Below are 24,697 nucleotides of genomic sequence, written 5' to 3'. Positions count from 1 at the left end.
CAGCAGGGAGGCGGTGTTCCTCCGCCGGGGCGGACGTGGGCTTTGAGTAGCTCCAGGGAACCAAGGCAGAGAAGCCTTCATAGTGCTGGCGCCCATTTTGCCCGCCCGCTGATGAGAGCCCGGCGCGGCCTACATGCGTCACAGATAGCTCTTTAAGGCGACATCGCCGCGAATAAGGGCTTCCTTTGAAAGTCAGTCCTAAAACAGTTAAGATTTTATTTTATTTTATTTCCAAGTCACAGCCCTTGGACCAGTTCCGGCTGCTGGCCTGCATCTTCCACCTTCAGTTCTAGTGACCTCGGCTCGGGATGCCCCTTGGTTCGTCCTAGGCTCACATCGCGATCTCTGCTTGAGTGTCCCGGGGTGGGGGACCTGGAAGTTTTAGCCTAGCTGTGCTGGAAGCGGAATAATTAGTCCAAGAAACTTTTTATTCATGTGAGTAACCTTTGACAGAAACAGTGTTTTACTGTATCTGAAAAAGTAACTCCAGTTGCTTGCTGCTACTTTTTACACAAGTTTTGAGATATATATTTGTCTGATACAGGAAGAGAAGGATTTGGGGATTATATTGTTAAAGTTTGAATGTATCACACCAAGGAACTAATTCTAGGAAATTACAGATTTTTCTGTGATCTTTTCCTTGGTGACAGATATGGCTAACTTATATATAAAACTAATTTTAAAATATGCCAATGAACTGAGGGATAAATATACCAATCTTCCTTAAAATTAACATGTTTACCAATTATACAAGGGGTTTAGTACTGATTATAAATGAAAGCAAAATATGTGCCACCCAGCCTCCATGGCTCATATGTTTTTGTTTGAATTTGTTTTTTAAAATTCCTTTTGTAGTTCTGAAGCCAGACAGATATGGCAGTACTGAAAAGGAAACATATTCAAGGTGTTACATGAAGAGGTGTTGATGCTTTGCTCTTTTCTCCCAAGTCAGTTCCAACCCAAGTCTCCCTACAAATACTGTCCCAAGTCCAGAGCACTGTGGTACAATAGATAGGCTAACAACTTCTGTTTTTGCCTAATGCTTAGTCCACATCTTTCCATGATTAAGTTTTATAATGATAAAGGTTGGAGAAATCACAAGGGTGTAATTGGACCTATTTATATTTTCTCTCTAACTTTAAGTTTTATGTCATATGTTATTTTCAGTTACTTTTCATAGCTAACATGTCCTGCCTTGATGGGGCAGCAAGGACTGCTCATCTTACTATTTTTTAATTTGTGTAGCCACCTTCAAGAAGAAAAATAATTTTGTTTATTGATTTTAGTCAGTCTCATATTCTAGAGTATTTATGCTACCTGTCATAGCTCCAAACATTTTACTGGAGAAGGAAATAATGATTAATATTTATATCGAGCTTATTATGGGCTAAAGACTACTAAGAATTTACATATATAGTGCTATTAAACTGCCTCAACCAGAGTTAGGTTCTGCAACCTCTATCCTTGTGAACTAGTGGACTGGTTGGTTACCTAACTTCTGTGTGCCTTACATTCATCACCTTTAAGTGGGAATAATACTGAAGCCTGTCTCATAACATCTCATGAGGACTGTAAGGTCAAATGGGTCAATATACCTGAACATATGTTAAACATATATTTAATAAGTATCCTTGCAATCAGTATGTTCATAATTTTACACCTCAGAGAAAGTGAAGTAGAGAAAAATTGTCTTGATGTTCACAAAGCTTCCCAGTGGTACAAGAAGAATTCATTCATCAGGCAAGCTGATATGGGGGCCTGTGTTCTTTGCAAACTGAAATTATAATTGAATGACATTATTAAATGTCAAATAATTAGCACATTCAACTTATTGATGCTATTGTAAAAACATAAATACCTCAAAATTAAAGCAAATCATACAATTTTAAAGAAAAAGATATAAAACTATTCTTTCTGTAAAGGAAAAATAATGGTTTCATTTAAATTACAACCAAAGAAAGCTCTTCTGTATTCCACCACTCATTTAGAACCTAATTTTCAAATTATCTAAAAATAAGCTAAGTCAACATGACTTTTTGAATGAAGGCAACTTTTATGGAGAAAAATCTCTTTTAGTGGTTGTGATAGCTGTAAAGTTATACAAACAATTTGGGGTATATTTGTATTTGAAACTTGGTAGTACTTTTAAGTTAAATTGCATAGGTTATATTCCATGTATTGTATTGTGCCTTGTAACTAAATTTATCCTGAACTTAAGATATTCTTTAGTTTGGGGAATCCTGAAATTTGTGAATAAATACCATATGCCAAAAAATGTTCTCTAGTCAAATAAATTTGGGAAATGTTAAAACTATATAAAATCTCTGTACAGTGTAAGTTTTGTTGGAGTTTTTACTATGTTAATGTGCTTTTATAATCTCCAATATTCCCGAACTTATTTGACCAAGGAAAATGTTGGGATCAAGTGTTCTAAGAATCACATTTATAGAAATGATGTTCCATTCGTCTAACATGTGATTTTTATAGACTTTGATCTGAGTGCCTTTTGCTAAACCTTTGCATTTCTCTACTGAGGGTATTGACAGTTTCATAGTTATGTGGTGGCTTATTAAACCCTTGATCACTGGAATTGCCTCTAGGCCAATTTGCCCTCTTAATGATAGGACACATAAATCCAGGTTAATGTGCTGAGTGTTGTTCCCAGGCTCATATTGTCAGTGCCCAACCTGTTAACCTTTGGAGGTCAAAGCAACACACTATAATGCCTTTCTTCTAAGAACATTTTGTAGTGCTTCATAGTAATTCAGAATATCACATATTATCTGCCTTCTCTTCCACTGGAATTATTTCCTTTCAATGTCAGTAACACCAATAAAGTTTTGCTTTGATTCAAAACAAATTTAAATGTCAACATGTTGGTTGTTGCTAAGACATATCATCCATATCTATGAAGTTGAGATGGTCTTGAAACCCTTAACAATTGGATCATTTCAAAATGTTCCCTCTGTGTATGTGTGTGTGCACGTGTGTGTGCATGTGTGCAGAACATTTGTATTTGCTAAATGAAAAAAAATTACAAAATTTATAGCTAGAGACTCATGTATTTTAGGCAGATAGAAAGGAAGAGCAAAAGTATGCAGCTTGAGACAGCCCTGGTATTTGAAAGAAATTTGGAGTTGAATACAGTGGTAATAATGATATTGCTAGAATTGGTTGCATAAACTGTACAACTGAATGAAAAGAAATTCAAGATGACATAACTTTTGACTGTACAGAAGAGGCGATATTGCCATATATAAAGGAGGGTTTGGTTATAGAAAGTGGATTCTATCATAAATAAGTTGGAAATGAGAGTGCATTCAGGTGGAAGGGGGAACATGTGAAAGTTTTAGAGTCATAATCACTCGGGGAATAAATGGATAACTATGATACCTATTTGTTAGTCACCCTATTCTTTTCTATTTTTGAGACAATATGTGTTAACACAGAGATTAGCTGAACTTCCTATGTATCCCAGACTGGGCTGAACCTTGCTCAGCCTCTAGCATGCTGAAATTACAGGGATACACCAACACACCAATTTCGAGACAACAATTTTTATTCCTACTTTTCCTTTTACGGCATAGGCAGAAAAACAGTGTTAAGAAGGAAAAATCAAATTCGGGATGGCATCTCTGAAAAACAAAAGGACTAGGTTTAGCTTAATTCTTTTATTTCTGCCCTTTTCTCATTCCACATCAGGATTAAATCTGGTTTGCTTCAGACAGTATTTTGAAGGTTCTAACCATCTCCCAAACTATGTTTCATTTCCTTTCCCACTAAAAGTTACTTATTGGGGATGGGAGGATCTCTATCATGGGACAGATACCCACTGATGTATGTGTGCTCTGTAAAGGTAGAAATTCAGTGAATCTGCATTATGATGCTATGACTGGTTTCTAACAAGATTCTATTCATGAAAAATGCATGTGAAGTTATGAGATCCAAAGCTGGGCAGAGGAATATTATGGAGAGTTGACTTGCCACTAAAAACTCTGAGCATTATAAGCACAGAGAGATACTTTTGACTTTTTAATTTGTAAAATAAAATTACTTCTTTAGGTACACTTCTGTGCATTTTGTAATGCTAACTGACTACCTTTGAACAATATTTTGTAAATGCAAAATATATGTGTGTATATGTAAATATATGTGTATAAATGCAATATATACATAAATTTATATATATATATATATATATATATATATATATATATATATAGAGAGAGAGAGAGAGAGAGAGAGAGAGAGAGACAGAGGGAGAGAGAGAGAGAGACAGAGAGACAGAGACAGACACAGAGACAGACACCAGTGCCCAGGCTCCTGCAGTTTTCATCTCCCCATAGAACTTACTTAGAGAATTCTTGAGTGTTTTGAGATAGAAAGTTAGTATTACCCAGGTTTTGCTTAAGTGTTATTTCAGTTTTATTTTCAAAAAGCTTAAGATGCCATTTGGTGTGTTTAGGTTGTACAAATAGTTATGTATGAGGTTTGGTTCTGGTTTGAGGTTGCTAGTCCCAGGTCACCTTGCTCACTAGAGAGTTCATCCAAACCTTAAAAGTCACACCTGTGTCCTGTGCGCGGATGCTGCAGGCTTAGGTGGAGAAAAGCAGGGCTAGAATTGGAACCCAAAGCCCAGAATGGCAAGAGAGGATGTGGGGGCTCCACCCGATCATCTCTGGGTTCACCAAGAAGGAATCTACCGCGACGAATATCAGCGCACATGGATAGCTGTGGTGGAAGAGGTAACTGCTTTTATTTTAAATTTTCTTTTTAAAATTTTGCTTTTAAGTAACCTGGCTTCTATCTAGTCTGAATATTCTGTTTTGATTTGTTTTTGTTTTTGTTTTTTGGCTTTATTTTTGATCATTCCTATTAGGGGACAAGTTTCCTAAAGGCTCGAGTCCAGCAAGTTCAGGTTCCTTTAGGTGACGCAACTAAGCCAAGTCACCTTCTTACCTCCCAACTACCTCTCATGTGGCAACTCTACCCAGAGGAGCGCTACATGGATAACAACTCTCGATTGTGGCAGATTCAGCATCATTTAATGGTACACATGTTACTCAATCATTTTCCCTATACTGGGGTTCTTACAACAGAGTACTTTACATATAATTTCCTTTTTCTGACAGGTCAGAGGAGTACAGGAACTACTCCTTAAACTTTTGCCTGATAATTAACCTGGTATGTATTTCTATTTTTCCTTCTTTTTTCCCTTCTTTGTTTACACTCTATTTAGTTGTAGTGATTTGAATGATTTTTTTTTTCAGGTGCTGGATTTCTAGGAAGATACGCTCCTCTGTTCTATTCATTACATGGCAATCACTTCATTCACCACTGCCATGCTCCCACCCTTGGGCCTGGGGGTTAGGGGGAGGATTAGTTTGAAAAACTGCTCAAGGACAGAGATGTATAGGAAGGGCCATGAAGAGCATTGCCAGTGACACTACAGAGAAAGGGTTACACAGGGCAGAAATCAAGCCAACAAAATTATTTAGTCAGGATACTAACTTGAAATTGACTCCTTTGGGAATTGACATATAACCTTTAATGGACTTCAGCGACTGAACATAGGATTTGGTGAATCCCACAAAAACCAGAACATGCTACAGAACAGATGCCCTCATCACCAAGGACTTGGTACTGATTTAGAGAGAAGAGAGCAGCTTTTGCAGCATCAACATGTATTTGTCGCTTATTTCTCCGGCAGTAAATTCACTTGCTTTTCCTTATTCCATCCTGTAAATATTTGAGGTTTTGTTCAAGTGTTTCCCATCCCAGTACTGACCTAATTTGGATCTACTGAGAACTTAAGGAGTTCTGGGAGAAAAAGGTTATTTGTACTGATGAAATTAGCTGCAAAGGCTTCTATGCCTTTCTTCTTTCTGAAACTGTGTCTTTTAATTGTTTTTAAAAGTTTCTCATCGAAATTTTGTGAATCTAAATTATTTCTTTAATTACAAATATTTTATATACTTGGCATCCGTATTAGCTCAAAAGATAATGTTAACTTTAAATGGCACCTTTCTCAAGAGGTAATAGCAACTAACATTGCTAATTTCTGGGAAAGTGATTATACTACGTGTGAATAATTTCCTGAATTAAAACAGTCATGCCGGTTTATGTACATTAAAGTAAGGTCTTGCTTTTTAAAAATAAGTCCTGGGCCCAAAGCAATGATGTATGCCTATAATTCCAGTTATTTGGAAGACTGAGACAGGAAGATCACTTGGCCCCAGGAATTTGATGCCAGCCTAAGAAACACAATGAGACCCCGCCTTAAACAAAAAGCACTTGGGTATAATAGCTATCGTGTATTGAGTTCTTATTGCTTCCCAGTTATTGTTCATTGCACTTTATATATTTTACCATGTTTAGTCCTTCCATAAGTTCTTTGAGGTACGTATAATTCCCATTGACATGAATAATGAAAGAAAAGAATGTTCAAGGAGTTTAATCATTTACCACAGAGATTCTTTTGTGAATTATAGAGCCAGGCATTGAGCAAGACTTTTAAAACTGTGGTGTCATTCCAATATTGGTTTACAATATTCAAGATGACTAGACTGATTTTTTATGAAAATTTATATCTTCCATATTAATGAGGTGGTGATAGAAAAATATAGTTGATTCATCCTATCAATGAAAAAAGAGTATTTTTAGCGAGCGCCTTTATTTTTCCAGCTATTGTTAAGGTAATTCTACCTGCCCCAGAAGAAAATTTCATGTAGATAGGCTATAAAGTCTTTATGACTAAAACTAAAAAAGAAAAACTATAATTTTTTTTGTTTTAGTTTTCTGGATATGCCACAAAAGGATCCATGCCAGAAACAAGCCTGTGAAATACAAAAATGTTTACAAGGTAGTATATAGATTTCTTTAAAAAAATATTTTCAACTTTACCTGTCAGCTAACAAGAAACTAAGTTATCAGCATCTTTCATTGACTTTAGATGTAAAACTTCTATAAATTAACCATAACTGTTTTCTCCATTGTATCATGAAATGTTTAGAATATTAAATGTGATATAGGGACTAAGAGGTAGAGTGGTAGAGAGCACTTGCCTAACATGCAAAAACCCCAAAGTCCTCAGCACCACACACAAACTAATGTCATTTAAGCTATGGGTTCTTAAGCCAATTGTACATTAGAATTACCTGTAAAACTTTAAAAACATGTCTAACACACTTTAACCAGATTTCCTGAAGATAGAGGCTGAGCAAGAATCAGCTTGCAAAGCTAACCAGGTGATTTATATACACAACCATAGTTAAGAATTACTGAACTAAGGAAAGCACTTCTAAAGGAATACTTGGTTTGGAGTTGAAGATATGGCTCAGGGATAGAGCACTTAACTCAGAATGTACTAGACCTTAGTTTCCATCCTGAATATTGCATGTATACACAAACAGAAAGAGTATATACTTATAATCCCAATACTTGGGAAGTTAAGCAGAGGCAGGGAGATAAGTTCAAGGCCAACCAGGGCTACAAAATGACAACTTATCTCAAATACTCAAAAATAAATAAATACGTGCATACCAGCAAAACAGGTTTCAATACTATACTTCAGGGACTAAGAATTAGCACAGTGGAGGACTAATTCTCAGTTTGATCTCCAGCCACACCTACAACAAAAAGTTCAGGGCATCTGTATCAAAACACAGGTGGCTATAGCTGTGAGATTTACTTCTGGGCTATTTGTTGTAATCCATTACTTATGTTCAATACTGCCTTGGTTATTAGAGGTCTTCTATATGAATTATAAGCAACATTATTTTTATATCAGTATTCTACAGATCTATGAGCATTGAAGCTCTTCTTTCCTACTGTATTCATAATTTTCATCGAAAAGTTTTTTTTCACCTTAGGAATATTCATAAGCATTTTATTTTTTGAGCATTATTTGTCTCGTTTATTTTGTTAATGGGCTCATTAGAATATAGAAAAGCTACTAATTTTTATATGTTAATCTTTTATCCTGCTACTATGCTGACTATCAGTTCTAAAGCTTTCAGTGGTGTCTTATACTTTTCTAAGTATAGGATCTTATTTATAAACAGGAATAATTTTACTTCCTGCTCTCCTATTTGTATTTATTTCTCTTGCTGGTTTCTCTGCACAACATTTAAAGTACTGTATTAAATAAAGGAAGATATATTGGGAACCTTTTCTAGAGGAAAAGGTTGCTTTTAATTTCCCCCTATTCTGTATGTTATTGGCTATAGGTTTCTTGTGTGTAGCATTTATTCTGTGAAGATAAAACCCTATTATACCTAGTTTCTTCGGGGTTATTTTACATGAAAGGATGTTGAATTCTTTTGCTTTTTAAAATACTTTATTAAATTTATTTTATTTATATTTTTTCTTTTAATTGGATATTTTCTGTATTTATATTTCAATGTTATTCCCTTTCTGCCAATACCATCCCCCCTCCCATTCCCATCATAAAGGTGCTCCCTTTCCTCACCTCTCTCTCCCACCTCAGTGCCTTGGCATTCCCCTACACTGGGAAAACAAGCCTTCGCTGGACCAAAGTCCTTTTTTCTCATTGATGACAGAAAATGCTATCCTCTGCTGCATATGCACCTGGGGCCATGGGTCTCTCCATGTGAACTCATTGGATGGTGTTTTAGTCCCTAGGAGCTGTGGTGGGTTTAGTTAGTTAATAATTTTGTTTTTCCCATGGTGTTGAAGAACGTTTCAACTCCTTCAGTTCATTCTCTTTCATTGGGGTCCCCATGTTCAGACCAATGGTTAGCTGCAAGCATCCTCCTCTGTATCAGTATGGCTCTGGCAAAGCCTCTGAGGAGGCATCCATATCATATTCCGGCCAGTAAGCACAACTTTGCATCAGCTATAGTGACTGGGTTTGGTGGATGCATATGGGATGGATCCAGGTGAGGTAGTCTTTGGATGATCTTTTCTCCAATCCCTGCTCCTATATTTGGCCCTTTATTTCCTCCCATGAGTGGTTTGTCCTTCCTTCTAAGAAGGCCTGAGGGATCCACCTTCTGGCCTTCCTTCTCTTTGATCTTCATAAGTTCTGTGAATTGATTCTTAATATTCCAAGCTGTTTGGGCTATCTGCTTATCAGTGAGTACATACATTCTTTTGTGAATGGGTTACCTCACTCAGGATGATAGTTTCTAGTTCCATCCATTTGCCTAGGAATCTCATGAAGTCATTGTTTTTAATAGCTGAGTAGTACTCCATTGTGTAAATTACCACAATTTCTGTATCCATTCCTCTGTTGAAGGACATCTGCATTCTTTCCAGCTTCTGGCTGTTATATATAAGGCTGCTTTGAACATGGTAGAACATGTGTCCTTGTTAGATGTTGGAGCTTCTTTTGGGTATATGCCCAGGAGTGTTATAGCTGGATGCTCAGGTAGTACTATTTCCAATTTTCTGAGGAACCGCCAGACTGATTTCCAGAGTGATTGTACCAGTTTACAACCCCACCAACAGTGGAGGAGTGTTTCTCTTTCTCCATATCCTCTTCAGTATCTGCTGTCACCTGAGTTTTTTATCTTAGCCATTCTAACTGGTATGAGGTGGAATCTCAGAGTTGTTTTGATTTGCATTTCCCTGATGACTAGGAATGTTGAGCATTCCTTTAGGTGTTTCTCAGCCATTCAGTATTCCTCAGTGGAGAATACTTGTTTTAGCTCTGTACCCCATTTTTGATAGGATAATTTGGTTCTCTAGAGTTAAACTTCTTGAGTTCTTTGTATGTATTGGATATTAGCCTTCTGTCAGATGTAGGATTGGTAAAGATCTTTCCCAATCTCATGGATGCCATTTTGTCCTTTTCACAGTGTCCTTTGCCTTACAAAAGCTTTGCAATTAACATGAGGTCCCATTTGTCAATTATTGATCTTAGCGTATAAGCCATTGGTGTTCTCTTCAGAAGATTTTCTACTGTGTCTATATGTTCTAAGCTCTTCCCCAACTTCTGTTCTATTAGTTTCAGTGTACCTGGTTTTATGTGGAGGTCTTTGATCTGCTTAAACTTGAGATTTGTACAAGGAGATAAGAAAGCATTGATTTTCATTCTTCTGCATGCTGAGTGCCAGTTGAACCAGCACCATTTGTTGAACAGGCTGTTTTTTGCTATGGTGCATTTTTTAATGCCAAATGAATTTGCAAATTGCTATTTCTAACTCTATGAAGAATTGAGTTGGAATTTTGATGGGGATTGCATTGAACATGTAGATTGCTTTAGACAAATGGCCATTTTTTACTATGTTGGTTCTTCCAATCCATGAGTATGGAAGATCTTTCCACCTTCTGAGATCGTCTTCAATCTCCTTCTTCAGAGACTTGAAGTGCTTGTCACACAGATCCTTCACTTGCTTAGTTAGGGTCACAACAAGGTATTTCATATTCCTTGTGACTGTTGTGAAGTGTGTCCTTTCTCTAATTTCTTTCTCAGCCTGTTTATCTTTTGAGAGGAAGGCTACTAATTTGTTAGAGTTAATTTTATATCTAGCCACTTTTGCTTAAGTTGCTTATCAGCTATAGAGGTTCTCTGATAGAATTTTTGGGGTCACTTAAGTGTACTATCATATCATCTGCAAATAGTGACATTTTGACTTCTTCTCTTCTAATTTGTATCCCTTTGACCTCTTTTTGCTGTCTGATTGCTCTGGCTAGTACTTTCTATACTATATTGGATAGATAGGAAGAGAGAAGGCAGCCTTGTCTAGTCCCTGATTTCATGGGAATTCTTCAAGTTTCTAACCATGTAATTTGATGCTGGCTACTGATTTGCTGTATATTGCTTTTTTACTGTTTAAGTATGTGCCTTGAATTCCTGATCTTTCCGAGACTTTTAACATGAAAGGGTGTTGAATTTTGTAAAATGCTTTGTCAGCATCTAAAGAGATGATCACGCGTTTTTTTTTTTTTTTTCTTTTTTTTTTGTTTTTTTTTTTTGTTTTCCTTTGAGTTTGTTTCTACAGTGGATTACTTTGATAGATTTCCTTACATTGAACCATTCCTGCATCTCTTGGAATGAAGCCTACTTCATCATGGTGAATGATCGTTTTGATGTGTTCTTGGATTCATTTGCAAGAAATTTATTGAGTATTTTTGCATCAATGTTTATGAAGGAAATTGGTCTAAAATTCTCTTTCTCTGTAGTGTCTTTGTGTGATTTAGGAATGAGTGTAATGTGGCTTCAAAGAGTGATTTGGGTAGTGTTCCTTCTGTTTCTATTTTGGGGAATAATTTGTAGAGCATTGGTATTATTAGGTCTTCTATGAAGGTCTGATAGAATTCTTCACTAAACCCATCTGGTCTTGGGCTTTTTCCCCCCCCTGGTTGGGAGGCTTTTGATGACTGCTTCTGTTTATTTAGGAGTTATGGGACTGTTTAGATGGTTTATCTGATCCTGATTTAACTTTGGTACCTGGTATCTGTCTAGAAAATTTCTCTAGAGTTTCCAGTTTTGTTGAGTATAGGCTATTGTAGTAGGATCTGATGATTTCTTGACTTTCTTAAGTTTCTGTTTTTATGTTTCCCCTTTTATTTCTGAATTTGTTAATTTGGATACTCTCTCTGAGCCCTCTCATTAGTCTGGCTAAGGGTTTATCAATCTTGTTGATTTTCTCAAAGAACCATCTCCTGTTTTTTTTTTTTTTTTTTTTTTTTTTTTTTTTTTTTTTGATTCTTTGTATAGTTCTTTTTATTTCTATTTGGTTGATTTCAGCTTTGAATTTGGTTATTTCCTGCCCTCTGCTCCTCTTGGTTGTATCTGCTTCTTTTTGTTCTAGAGCTTTCAACTGTTCTGTCAAGCTGCTAGTATATGCTCTCTCCAGTTTCTTTTCGGAGGCACTCAGAGCTGTGAGATTTCCTCTTAGTAGTGCTTTCATTGTGTCCCATAAATTTGGGTATATTGTGCCTTCTTTTTCATCACATTCTAAAAAGTCTTTGATTTCTTTATTTCTTCCATGACTAAGCTATCTTTGAGTAGAGCATTGTTCAGCTTCCATGTCTATGTGGGTTTTTTGTTGTTTTTGTTGTTTTTGAAGACCAGCCTTAATCCATTGTTATCTGATAGAGTGCATGGAATTATTTCCATATTCTTATATCTGTTGAGGCCTGTTTTGTGACCAACTGTATGGTCAGTTTTGGAGAAGGTGCCTTGAGGTTGCTGAGAAAAAGGTATATTCTTTTATTTTAGGATGAAACATTTTATAGATGTGTGTTACATCCATTTGGTTCATAACTTCTATTAGTTTTACTGTGTATCTCTTCAGTTTTTGCTTCCATGATCTGTCCATTGATGAGATTGCAGTGTTGAAGTATCCCACTATAATTGTGTGTGGTGCAATACATACTTTGAACTTTAGTAGAATTTCTTTGGTGAATGTTGTTGCCCATGTATTTGGATCAGAGATGTTCAGGTTTGAGAGTTCATATTGATAGATTTTTACCTTTGATGAGTAAAAAGTGTCCTTCCTGTTCTTGATGACTTTTAGTTGAAAATCTATTTTGTTAGATATTAGAATAGCTACTCCAGCTTGTTTCTTGGGACTATTTGCTTGGAAAGTTTTTTTTCCCAACCTTTTACTCTGAGGTAGTGCCTGTCTTTGTTGTTGAGATGAGTTTTCTGTATGCAGTAAAATGCTGGATTTTGTTTGCCTATCCAATCTGATAATCTATGTCTTTTTACTGGAGACTTAATTCCATTGATGTTAAGTGATATTAAGGAATAGTGATTGCTCTTTCCTGCTCTTTTTGTTGTTACAAGTAGCGTTGTGTTTGTGTGCTTTTCTTCTTTGGTGTTTGTTGCAAGAGGATTAGTTTCTTGATTTTCCTAGGGTGAAGTTTACCTCTTTGTGGTAGAGTTTTCTATTATCCTTTGCTGGGTTTTGTTTACATATCCAGTCTGATAGTCTATGCTTTTTCATTGGAGAATTGAGTCCATTGGTGTTAAAAGAGATTTTAAGGAATAATGATTAGTTTCCTGTTTGTTATTGTTGTTGTTGTTAGAGATATAATTATGTTTGTGTACCTTTCTTCTTTTGTTTTTTTTCTAAGAGGATTATATTCTTGCTTTTCCTAGGGTATAGTTTCCCTCCTTGTTTTGGATTTTTCAATCTATTATTCTTTATGGGGCTGGATTTGTGGGCAGATATTGTGTAAAATTGGTCTTGTCCTGGAATATCTTGGTGTCTCCATGTATAATAAGTGAGAATTTTGCAGAATATTGTAACCTGGTCTGTCATTTGTGTTCTCTTAGAGTTTGTATTATGTTGGTTCAGGATTTTCTAGCTTTCATAGTTTCTGTTGAGAAGTCTGGTGTAATTATGGTTGATCTGCCTTTGTACATTACTTGTCTTTTTTCCTTTACTGCTTTTAGTATACTTTCTTTATTTTGAACATTGGGTATTTTGACTATTATGTGTCCAGAGGAATTTCTTTTCTATTCCAATCTATTTGGAGTTCTGTAAGTTTCTTGTATGTTCATGGTCATCTCTTTATTAATGTTAGGGAAGTTTTCTTCTATGATTTTGTTGAAGATATTTACTGGGCCTTTTAGTTGTGAGTCTTTGCCCTATTCTACACTTATTATTTGAGGCAGAAAGTCACTAAAGTATCCTGTGTAGGCTTTAACTCACTCCATAGCCCAGGTAGGCCATGAACTTGAGATCCTCCTATCTCAGGCCCCTGAGTAGTTAAGGATATAGTTCTGAAATACTGGACTTGGATTTAAATTTTATTAGTTTGAGTCTTCTTTCTTTTAATTATTTTAGCTAGTTTGTCAATTTTATCTTTTCAAAAAGTCAACTATTCTATTTCCTGTATTTTTTGCATTTCTGTTAGTTTTCTACTTGATTTTTATTTTCTTTTCATCTATTAGTTTTAAGTTTGGCTTACTCTTGTTTTTGCTAAAATCTTGAGATATATTCTTAGATATTTATATGAGGTCTGATTTGTTTTTAATATGGGCTCTTATAAACTATGAGTTAAAATGCACTATAAATCAAATAGACTTAACAGACCTCTACAGAATATACTACCTAATAGCAGCAGAATACATATTTATGAGTCTATGGAACTTTCTCCAATATAAATCAGACTAGCCAGCTTAAGGTTATGTTGTTCCCTATTCTAAAAGCTTTTCGTATATACAACCAGCCCAAGCCACCACTAGCCCATTTTTATATAATGTAGCCACATGGGTATTCACTTACCCAAGGCCCTTGGACTATGTCGCTGGGAGACTGAAAATGCCCTGGCCACATATTGTATCCCCAGTACCTCAGAGAATGATCATCATCACTGAATTGTGAGCTGGGGTTCAGGAGAACCAGGAACAAGCAATCCACAGGTGTTGCTCTTGACACTCTCAGTCTAAAGTACACATAATGATCACCTTACCTTTTGTTCTATAACCCTTTTAAAACCTAAAAAAGCATTGTTAGCTCCCAATTTCATTTTAAGGGGTGGGGGACAGTAAATTTGACATCAAAATGCAGTTTGCTAAGAAACTGAATATTTCTTTTTTTTATTGAAAACTTTATTTTAAACAACAAAGATAAATGTACAAATTTTTAAGCATTTTTGCATAAAAGTATACGAATACATTTTTAAAGGTTGTAATTAAGTATTTGTGGGTACATATACATACACATATGTATATATGTAACAATAATTTAGGAAAAGAGGGTACTAACTTGAGGGGATAGGAGAGAAACTGGGAGGGGCTGTAGGGAGGAAAGGGGATAGGATAGTTCTATTTTAATTAAAATATATTCTTTTTTTTTTCTTGAACTTCACACAGTCTGTGAGTTGTTTCTGGGGTGTTCAGAGCTTTCTGGGGTTAGTATCCCATTATTAGTGACTGCATATTATGTCTGTTCTTTTGTGACTGGGTTATCTCACTCAGTTATATGCATTTTTCTAATTCATCAAATTATAAAAAGGGACTAATTGCAACTAATCATATTAAAAATACTGCCAAAGACACTTGATTAAAAAATATATTTTAAAAAATCTTTCAACCACTCATAAATTTTGATTGTCTTTTTATTAGACTTTTAGATAGTTATTAATGAGTTCTTCTTTTATCTCTTGACCTGCTGACAGATTTCTAAGTCAGAAAGAATTCAATAAAGCTGGGTATATCTTCCTTCAAAGTACTAAGTTTAAAAGGTTGAAAAATACTTAATTACCTTGTACCTTCTTAGTTCTCTGAGATCATTACTAAGAATTGCCTGTTTTTCAGCCAACAACTATTTGGAATCGAAGTGTCAGGCTGTCATCCAAGAACTTCGTAAGTGTTGTTCTCGATATCCCAAAGGAAGATCTCTTGTCTGCTCAGGATTTGAGAAAGAAGAGGAAGAAAACTTGGCAATGAAGTCTGGATCCAAGTAAAGTTGTGCTAAGATGTTAAATTCTACTTTATATTTCCATCAAGCATGTTTTATTTACTGTTCATCCTTCAAGCCAGGTAGCAGCAAATGGCAAATTAAAAAGTCAATTGTAAGAGTTAGCAAATATGTTATCTATGCATAATAGGCCAAAATATCAACCTATATAAAGAATAAATATGTATAATGTAAAAGGGAGCTGCTAAAATAAACCTGTTTTACATTAAATTTTTGGTTTGTTACTAAATGAATTTTAAGAGACCATTATTTACAGATGTTAATGAATTTGCCTTTAGTCACTGAATTCAGAATGTTATCCATATATTGACCTTGCTCACCAACTGGATCTCTGTTGAATATGAATGAGATACACAGATCATAGTGCAGAAAACAGAGATTATTATAAAATAACATGAAACACTTTGAAGAGTAAATGGGCAATAGCCAGAGCGACCATTACACCGATGTATCTATTGACATAGATTACATACTATTTTTTTCTACATGTTTTAACTTCTATTTTTATTTTATATCAACATGTGCTGTCTACATGTGTGTCTGAATACCACGTGTGTGCTGGATTTCCTGAGAAGTGGACTTACAGACAGTCATGAGCCACCATGTGGGTGCTGAGAATTGAACCCAGGTCATCTGGAAGAGCAATCAGCGCTCTTAGCCCCTGAGCCATCTCTCCAGCCCTGGTTGTATATATATATATATATATTCTAAACTTTCCAGAACAGGCAGCTTACCCAGGTGTGTTTTTCTATCCAGGTAATTGATAGGCCCATTTGGATTAACTCACAAGAGACTGGGAACAAAGTTATGGCTTTGTTCTTAACCAGAAACCTGCTAGCTAGGTAGTAATTCTTATGATCTTTCTAATAGTTCAGAATGTCATCTACCCAAGGCCAAAGGTACTCAGATCTCATTCTTTAGATTGGTAAACAAAGTCCTTCAGTTCCTGCTTTTACAAACTGCTAACTATGACAGGACATCCTCAATACTCTTCAAGCCTACTAATACATGACTAGCTCTTTAACAAAACTAATGGTGCCAGTGATAAAACCTAAGTCACATAAAGCACTCTGTACTGGGCTGGTTTTGTGACAACTTGACACAAGTTGGAGTTAATCACAGAGAAAGGAACCTCAGTTGAGGAAATGTCTCCATGAGATCCAGCTGTAAGGCATTTTCTCAACTGGTGATCAAGGGGGGAGAGCTCTGCCCATTGTTGGTGGTGCCATTCCTGGGCTGGTAGACCTGGTTCTATAAGAAAGCAAGTTGAGCAAGCCAGTGAGTAGCATCCCTCCATGGCCTCTGCATCAGCTCCTGCTTCCCGACCTGCTTAGATTCTAGTCCTGACTTCCTCTGGATGGTAAACAATGATATGAAAGTGTAAGCTGAATAAACCCTTTTCTCCCCAACTTGCTTCTTGGTCATGATGTTTTGTGCAGGAATACAAACCCTGACAAAGACACCCTCCAACATTAGAATCATAACACCCTTCATAGATTACATGCTATATTACTTCAAAGTTTCCTTTAACCTAACTCAATACCGATACCATTCAGAACATGTTTTTTCATTTGCATCTTCACTACAGTGCCTAGTGATAGGAAAAGCATATAGTAAACGTTTTGTTCCAACACAAAGGTATCTTGGCAGCCAGGAGCCAGGAAATAACAAAATCATACCATGCAACAAACCACACAAGAGATTTATTGGCAAGAGACACAGAATGGCAGCTGTCTCTGACTGGGGACAGACAACAGTAGGCTTGGCAGAGGGGCAGCCTTTTATGGGGTCTTTGGAGCATATGCAGTGAACTAATGTAAAAGTACAGTGTTGTTAGAAGGTATCTCTTGACTGTTAATGCTGAGTCATGGAGGCAGGGATTCCCAAGTTTTAGATTCAGGGACAGGGCAGGGGCAGGGTGAATTTCCACTGGCTTGTTACTGTGTTATAGCTCTGAGGGAATAGTGACCCCAAGTGTTAAACCTCGAAAGGGAAATGTATCCTTTCCACAAAGTAAAACCATATAACAAATCTCACATGAGATGTATAGGGAAAGACAAAAGAGTGATGGCCTCTGCCTTGGAGAAAAACAGCAAAGAACTGAATAGTAGACAGGGTTTCTATAGGGTTTCTTGGGGGCAGAATTTTCCAGAGTAGAGATTGGTGGGATTTCAAGTGAGCTTGGAGCAATCCCAGATATTGGTGGAATTTTAAGCTCATGTTCAGTGATCCCTAATTTATTACAAAGGAATAGAAGAAGGACTTTTCACTGGAAGTCAGTTTGAGGCCTAATGAACTGCACTGAGGCCAAAAGTTTTTATTCAAGGCCTATAATGCTGAGCTGTCTCCAAATGAAGGGAAAATAGCACCACAAAAAGCAGAGTTTGGGGCTTTATATGGTTGTTTTAGTTGGGTTGGATAGCATTGTGTAAAAATGCTGTAAGCAAAAAAAATTATGGGGGTACTTCTGGTCATAATGATAACAGGATGCTGGAAAAGGGGACATTTAGAAAAACAGGATGTTGTGGTCAAGCTGCTCTGCTGAGATAAGGGTCAGATGATCTCTGAAACATGTAGAGCATTCAGTTTCCATTTCCCTGAAGGGGTTAGGTCCCACCCAGGTCATCCATCCTTGGTATCTTCAGTGAATCTGTCTTGGACTGGCCCTCCAGTCTTTTCATGGGGAGATGCAAAGTACAGGTACCAAAGTCCAATTTGATAAGACAATGACTTTTATTGGGGTTACTTACATGAGCAAAAATTAGTTAAAGATAGCTGCCTTACCAAAGCCCACCCCAGCACAGGAGACAGATCACAAAAGCTGGGAATCTGAAGCATACTGAGTAGTCTGAAGCCAATTCAACAGGTAGGGGAGTATCTCAAGTTACTCATTTGGTCTAAACCTCTTCCAGTTAGCCCAGCTAGTTTCTTCTTTGCAGCTGTATTGCTTACACTAGGGTTGGGGTAAGGAGCCTAGTGAATCTGGTTGATTTCAGGGATTTCCTGAAGTTCTTTTGAGTTGTTTACCTTTCTGCCTAAGGAGCTTCCTTGTGGGATAGAACATTTCTGATAATTTTTTTCTCTGCTGGTGAAATGAGCCAAATTAAAGTATATAAAGGCAGGTTTATTGAAAGCCACTCTCAGGTGGGTTCACTGATCCCAAAGAAACAAGCCAAGGAATGTGGCAGTAAATATTAAAAAAAACAGATAGGGTTTCACTCTTTACCGGCCCTGAGGTCTTACTCTGGCCTGATTTTAGTTCGGGGTCGCGCGCTCCTCTAGCGCCTGGTCCGAGCTGCCAACACAGCCCAACTTGTCCCTGCAACTCCCTTCCCTTGGCGGTTTTTTACCGCTTGTTTTCTGCCTCTGTCTCGAGGTATTTCTATACCCCAAAATCCCACACAAACACAATTCTACAGCCTGATAGCTTTTTGTACAGGTTTATATGTTCAACTCTCAATCCACAACCCTTTACACAACAAGATTACATTAAATAGACAAAGATACAAACTGCCCTTCATATAAGATGCTAGACCTATGAAATTCTTAATGTTCGTAGCTTTTTAACACCAATAAATATTACCTGGATCTTGCTGGTCCTTGGGAAGCTCAATGTTGCCACTATCTTCTTCCTCCATTGTCTGACCTCTGCCCTCCTACTTCCCTCACCCTGTTCAGTCACTGGCTTTCCTTTATGTTACTTATTAAAATGGGAAGGTTCAGTTTTAGTCACATGACTAGCCAGTCCTTCCTAGGGAAGTGGAATTAACATTAAAATACTAACAGCTTCAGGACAACCTACAAAGGTAGTCACTATGGGGAGGAAGACAAAGGGGAGAGGAAAGAGAAAGAAAGAGAGTGTACAAACAGTTAAAGAGAAAATGCAGAAAGATGGAGAGACCAGAATGTCTGGATTATATAGGGCTTCTGGGGGCGGGGAAGCCCAGCTCCTCAGCTGGAAAGATCAGGGGAGAGGGCAGGATATTCCTTCCACTCATGCCCTACAACAGGTAGGGACTGAGAAATCCTGGGAGAACCTGGAGGTCAGACCTGCTTTAGTATGTAAAATATGCACTTCAGATGTTGTCTAGGGTCTGAATCCCAACTATTTCAATCTTAGAGGAAATTGTTACACAACAGTCAGGCAGGAAGCAATAGAAATAAAAATTTTAGTTGGTTTATTTATTCTTTATTTTCTTATAACCAAAACCTATTAATAGTAAATGCAGATGATACCAAAGAAAAACTACTAAAGGAAACCTCTTGATAGCAGACAGCTACTTTATATACATCTGCTTTCCTCAAATAGTTACTAATACTATTATTGCCTCTCATCCCTCCCCCTCCCCACCCCCAAATGCCCACCAAGATGCCTTTTGGGTCTAGGGATATAGCTCAATTGGTAGAGTGCTTGGTTAATGTGAACAAGACCATAGGTTTGATCCCCAGCACTGTATAAAACAGGCACTCTGGTGAAATCAGGGAAACCAGAAGTTCAAGGTTATCCCCAACTACTCCAGAGTACTGTGTTGTGACCCTGTCTGAAAAAAAAATATTAATGATAAAAATGTGTTTGTAAAAATATGAGAGAAAATTCTGGTAGTTCTTTGATGTCCAAACACCATTTTTTGATACTGAATATTTTCTTTTTTCTTTTAACTTTTAGTGGTGTATATAGCCATGGTTTGAGTACAGACATGTGCATATACTATGGACATAGTCTAGGGGGTCTTAATCTGCTAGTTAACAGATTAACTGGCAAGAAATAGCTCCAGGGCAACAGGTGGCACCAGGGAAATCTCAGGTAGAATCAACAGCTGAAGAAAGGCATTTATTGTGGGTAAGAAGACATTCAGATGCAGGAGACACACAGAAAAAGACCCTATGCAAAGCAGAGTGAGGCCTCAGTAAAACAAAAATCCAGTCTCTTCTTGAATGCTGGCGATTTTAAAATTTCTGAAGTATTCTTCCCCTAATTTAGGGTCAGTTTGAAGAAATCAAGGATGGCTAATTGCCCACAAGTGTTGTATATAACATATCCTGACCATGCCTTGAACTTGTTGAGCTGGTCCACCAGCAGGACCCCTGCTGATAGAAGAAAAAAAGCTTGTTTTGAGCTAACAGGCTTTTGTCTTTTGTCTCTCAAATCAAGAGTATGAGGAGAAATAAGCCATCCTAAAAATGTTCAACCTTCATTATTTAGCCATGGCCACTCTTCCTATCTGTTTACATACCAAGGAGTTTAAATCTTAGTCTCATAGTACATATATGGAAGTTAAACAACTTTCTGGAGTCAGTTCCCCTCTCATAATGATATATCCTGGTGAATTCTGCCACCCTCCCCTCCATACACCTTCCTCAACTCTTTTCTTCAAAAGCATTTCTAAGAATCACTGTAACAATGATATAAAAGTTTTCTTCTGTTGTTAAATACTTGAAGAATGCTAACCTAGACACATATAAATTAGTTACTTTCTTGCCAGAGGTTAGTTTTTTTTAATATGTTAATATGAGATACAATTCTTTGAAAGATTATCCTGCTGTCAAAGTGAACCTCTTTTGTAGTCAAGTATGTTTTAAGTTATTTTCCTCCACACAGACTGGCTGGGAATATGCTGCCTGAGAAATAGTTGGTCCATGAAGGAGGGTAGCAGTTCTAAATTTCTATGAAACAATTTGAGGGAACTTTTTTAGTAAAACTTTTTTTTTTAAATAAAGCACATTACAATTATATTTAAATCATCTATTAATCTCAATTACACTTAAAATAATATTTGGTAGTGATTGTTTAGGACTTATATATGATTCAGTAAATGAAATAGATGTTTTTTTCTGTTTTATTACAGTTGTTTACTTAATCAAGTTTTAAAACATTGTAAGGGTTTTTCTCTTTAAGTGTACTACCTTAATTTGAGTTTCAAAAGCATCCAGTTAGTTGTTCCTTTCTTTAAACTACCCGGTCTTAGTTTGTAAACAGACCTATTGAAAGACATTGACATTCTCTTTAGCTATTATAGCATATGTAAAAATTAAATAGTCACTGAAGTACATTTTATATAACACTGACCAAGACTAACACTGAAACTCAGTCTTTGGGGAAGAACTCTTGTGACAACTATGATCTCATCCCTCATTTTGGAAATACAAAACCTTCTAAGCAGCTATTAATGATGCCGTTTAATCAGTTAGTGATTGACAGACCTTAGCTAGTGTTAGAAACTAACTCCCCCATTTCTACCTTCACCATTGAATTTAATGTAGGTTAAATAACAACAGGGCCTCCATTCCCCCAAGTCAGTTCCATACTTGTTTCCAAAGTCTTGGTACTTGTCCTTGTATTTTTCAAGTAAAATGAGATTTATGTTCCTTTTGTGTAGGCCTTTTTTTAAGCCAACATACCACAAAGACCTCCTGAGAACCAGGCCAATTGAACCTGAAAAATGAAGCTTTCTGAAACTGGCTGACCACACTGGCATTTAAAACTTGTAGCAATGTGTTTATTATAATACTAATGGCAAAAGTTCTGCTTTTGTTAAGCTTTGCTTGCTTGCAAAAAATATGAAGAACCTATATAGGAATTCCTCTGCTAGAGGGTAAATGCCACCTCATTATCCTACTAAGGGGGACTATAAGCTAGGCACAGCTTTTTGCCCTGCATTATCCCAGTTTTAGGTCCTGGTTTTTTGACACCATAATACTGGGAAATACTTTTCAATAGTAGTGGATAAATCAATTGTAGGGTGACATTTGGGCAGCAAGTGAACATTCTAAGACTCTGCAACCTTTTATTCAGTAATTTCAGCATATACTGATGGCAAAAATCCCCAATTTTCCATTTTATCATAGTGCACCTTTCTTCTTTGCAATGTTACTTAGTAAATTGTAATATTGCACTTGTGTTCAGTATCCAGAAATCATTTCAAGTTAATTTAAAACTAAAAATTAAAAAGTATTTACTTGTTAACAGAATTGTACTTTTCATAGCACCTACTACCAACTCTTCCATGGTTCTCTGTTTTTACTAATAATCAAGAAAATCTGAGAGATATGAAGCTTCAGCATGCCACAATGTCATCTTGGACCAGTTTTGTCAAAACCATTAGGACAAGAGCCATACATAAGAATTTAAAATTCTACAGGTGAATCCCTTGTGTAAGCAAGGATTAGAACTGATGCTCTTAGTAATCACATTATTTCTTAATGTTTTATTATTGGAAAAAAAGATAGTTTTATTCATAAAAAATGTGTAAAGAAATACTGGGACAGAAAGGAGTAGGAGGAAGAAATGACAAAGGAAAAGAAGTCAGGAAGGCTGGCTTTTCTCCAAATTCTTCAGCTCCTAAGAAGAATAAAAGCAGGACAGGGTCTAAGCAACACTGCATGGGTTCTGGGAAATCAGGTATAGGACTAAAAGTTTTCTCCAACAGGTTAGAGTAATCTGGTTTTGTTTGTTTGTTTTAAAAGATTTATTTATGTATTATGTGTATGGTGTTCTGCCTGTGTGTATGCCTAGAGGCCAGAAGAGGGCACTAGGTCTCATTATAGATGGTTATGAACCACCATTGGTTGGTTACTGTGAATTGAACTCAGTACCTCTGGAAGAACAAGTCAGTGCTCTTAAACTCTGAGCCATCTCTCCAGTCCCCCGGTAATCTGATTAACTGAACAAAGAGCCTATTTTAAATAAAGGCTCTATTTCACAAAGTCAAATTCTCATGACAAAAGGAAAGGAAACTACTAATTTAGGAAGCAGATTCATTTCCTGGCAAGGAAGGATAGATAAAAACTTCCCTCTCAGATGAAACACTGATTGTATGAAAAAAATTTCAAATTCATTTGTATAGCACAGTTTCAGGAAGAGATTTGTGATATTTTCCCAAACTAAAAAGTACAGGTTTAAAATAAGAGCTTAACCCTTAGTTATGTATGTACATCTTTCTGACAGATATTAAAAAATGAAGACATTCTTAATAATTAACTACAGACTTCTATCTTCAAAAACCACAGCACACAGCTTAAAACTATATAAAGTAACTAGAATTACATAGCTCATTGTCTGCTGATTCCATTTGAATTATGTGTGGTCTGTCACAATCTATGAGATGCTAACTTCCCAGATCCAGCAGCAAGGGCTCTGGCCCAAATGATGGGCCATATCAGAGAGTCAAAAACCTCAAACTGCTTACCAATGTCTAGAGTGGTGAGGGGTCATGGCAAACAAGGGGTCATTTGGAGGAGTCTTGTTAGAATGTTACAAGAATGATCACACTTACAGCAATGGGTAGGCTGCTCTAACACAGGTAGACATACCCTGGTTTTCTGATCAAAAATGGTATTACAGAGCCTTTTGTAGAGTGGAAGTGTTGTAATCTACCCATTGAGCCCCCACAGGCATGCCAGAAAAAGAACCTGCCTCCAACTCTTCCCCTTGGCCTTTTGTCCAAAGGAGAATATCATAAGCATCACAACTCTGTAGCAGCAACCTCATCTTAACCTGTCCCTCATGAGAGGTGCACTTGGTCAAAGGGATGTCCAGAGTGGTAAGGATGTCAAGTGCAGATCCAGAGTGCCCTTGACGGGTACCAGAAATAAACCAGGAACCATAGAGTAGTGATGGAAGTAGTGTTACTGAATTTCTGCTAGCAAGGGAAGCAAAAATACTAACACATTTTCAAACAAGGAGTATCTCAGTATCTTATATATTGACAATGTTCAACTTCTCCATCAAGGAAATTCAGCTCCATCTCTCTGGTAAAGGGGCTATCATTTTATTAGAATCTGGGTATTTGAACTAAAACACTTGTATGTGCCCTGCCACACAAGTCTTACTAATTGTCTTATTTTGAGTTTCTATTTCTGTGAAGAAACACTATGACCATAGCAACTCTTATAAAAGGTTAGGGCTAGAGTTTAATTGGGGCTGGCTTACAGTTCAGAGGTTTAGGCTATTATCATTATGGTGGGAAGCATGGCAGCATCCAGGTAGACATGGTGTTAGAGAAAGAAAGAGCTGACTTTTATATCCAGATCACTAGGCAACAGAAGAGAATGACCACTTGGCCTTGCTTGATCTTCTGTAACCTTAATCTCACTCTAAGTAACATACTTCCTCCAATAAGGAACACTTACTTTCAACAAGGCCATACCTCATTTTAGTGCCACTACCTATGGCTTTATGGAGGTCATTTTCATTGGGAACATCAACACTAATCAAATAAAAATAAATGTATGCAGTGGTGTAACTGCCTCACCCTGGTATCATTTAGGTTGTGCATGGAAAGGCAGCCTTTTTT

General features: G+C 36.8%; 2 protein-coding genes across 2 annotated transcripts; both read left to right on the top strand.

Annotated features, from left to right (window-relative positions):
• The first annotated feature begins 299 nt into the window (after positions 1-299).
• CMC4 (C-X9-C motif containing 4) lies at positions 300-15,577 on the top strand. The gene is made up of 3 exons (XM_080911078.1): positions 300-435; positions 6,795-6,862; positions 15,242-15,577. Exons 2-3 carry the CDS (start codon positions 6,805-6,807, stop codon positions 15,388-15,390), a joined length of 207 nt encoding a protein of 68 aa, XP_080767204.1. The 5' UTR covers positions 300-435; positions 6,795-6,804; the 3' UTR covers positions 15,391-15,577.
• MTCP1 (mature T cell proliferation 1) lies at positions 327-6,760 on the top strand. The gene is made up of 5 exons (XM_080911077.1): positions 327-435; positions 4,594-4,745; positions 4,880-5,050; positions 5,133-5,184; positions 5,271-6,760. Exons 2-4 carry the CDS (start codon positions 4,641-4,643, stop codon positions 5,178-5,180), a joined length of 324 nt encoding a protein of 107 aa, XP_080767203.1. The 5' UTR covers positions 327-435; positions 4,594-4,640; the 3' UTR covers positions 5,181-5,184; positions 5,271-6,760.
• Positions 15,578-24,697: the final 9,120 nt, after the last annotated feature.

The sequence above is a fragment of the Micromys minutus genome, assembly GCF_963924665.1.
Source record: "Micromys minutus genome assembly, chromosome: X".
NCBI classification, from domain to species: Eukaryota; Metazoa; Chordata; class Mammalia; order Rodentia; family Muridae; genus Micromys; species Micromys minutus.
This window is presented reverse-complemented; position numbering and strand designations above follow the sequence as displayed.

Excerpts from the sequence above, each read along its gene's own strand:
- MTCP1 (XM_080911077.1), top strand. The coding sequence starts at position 4,641 with ATGGCAAGAGAGGATGTGGGGGCTCCACCCGATCATCTCTGGGTTCAC. Across the intron at positions 4,746-4,879 it reads GGATAGCTGTGGTGGAAGAG|GGGACAAGTTTCCTAAAGGC; the intron begins GTAACTGCTTTT and ends CATTCCTATTAG. Across the intron at positions 5,051-5,132 it reads AGATTCAGCATCATTTAATG|GTCAGAGGAGTACAGGAACT; the intron begins GTACACATGTTA and ends TTTTTCTGACAG.
- CMC4 (XM_080911078.1), top strand. The coding sequence starts at position 6,805 with ATGCCACAAAAGGATCCATGCCAGAAACAAGCCTGTGAAATACAAAAA. Across the intron at positions 6,863-15,241 it reads AATACAAAAATGTTTACAAG|CCAACAACTATTTGGAATCG; the intron begins GTAGTATATAGA and ends CCTGTTTTTCAG.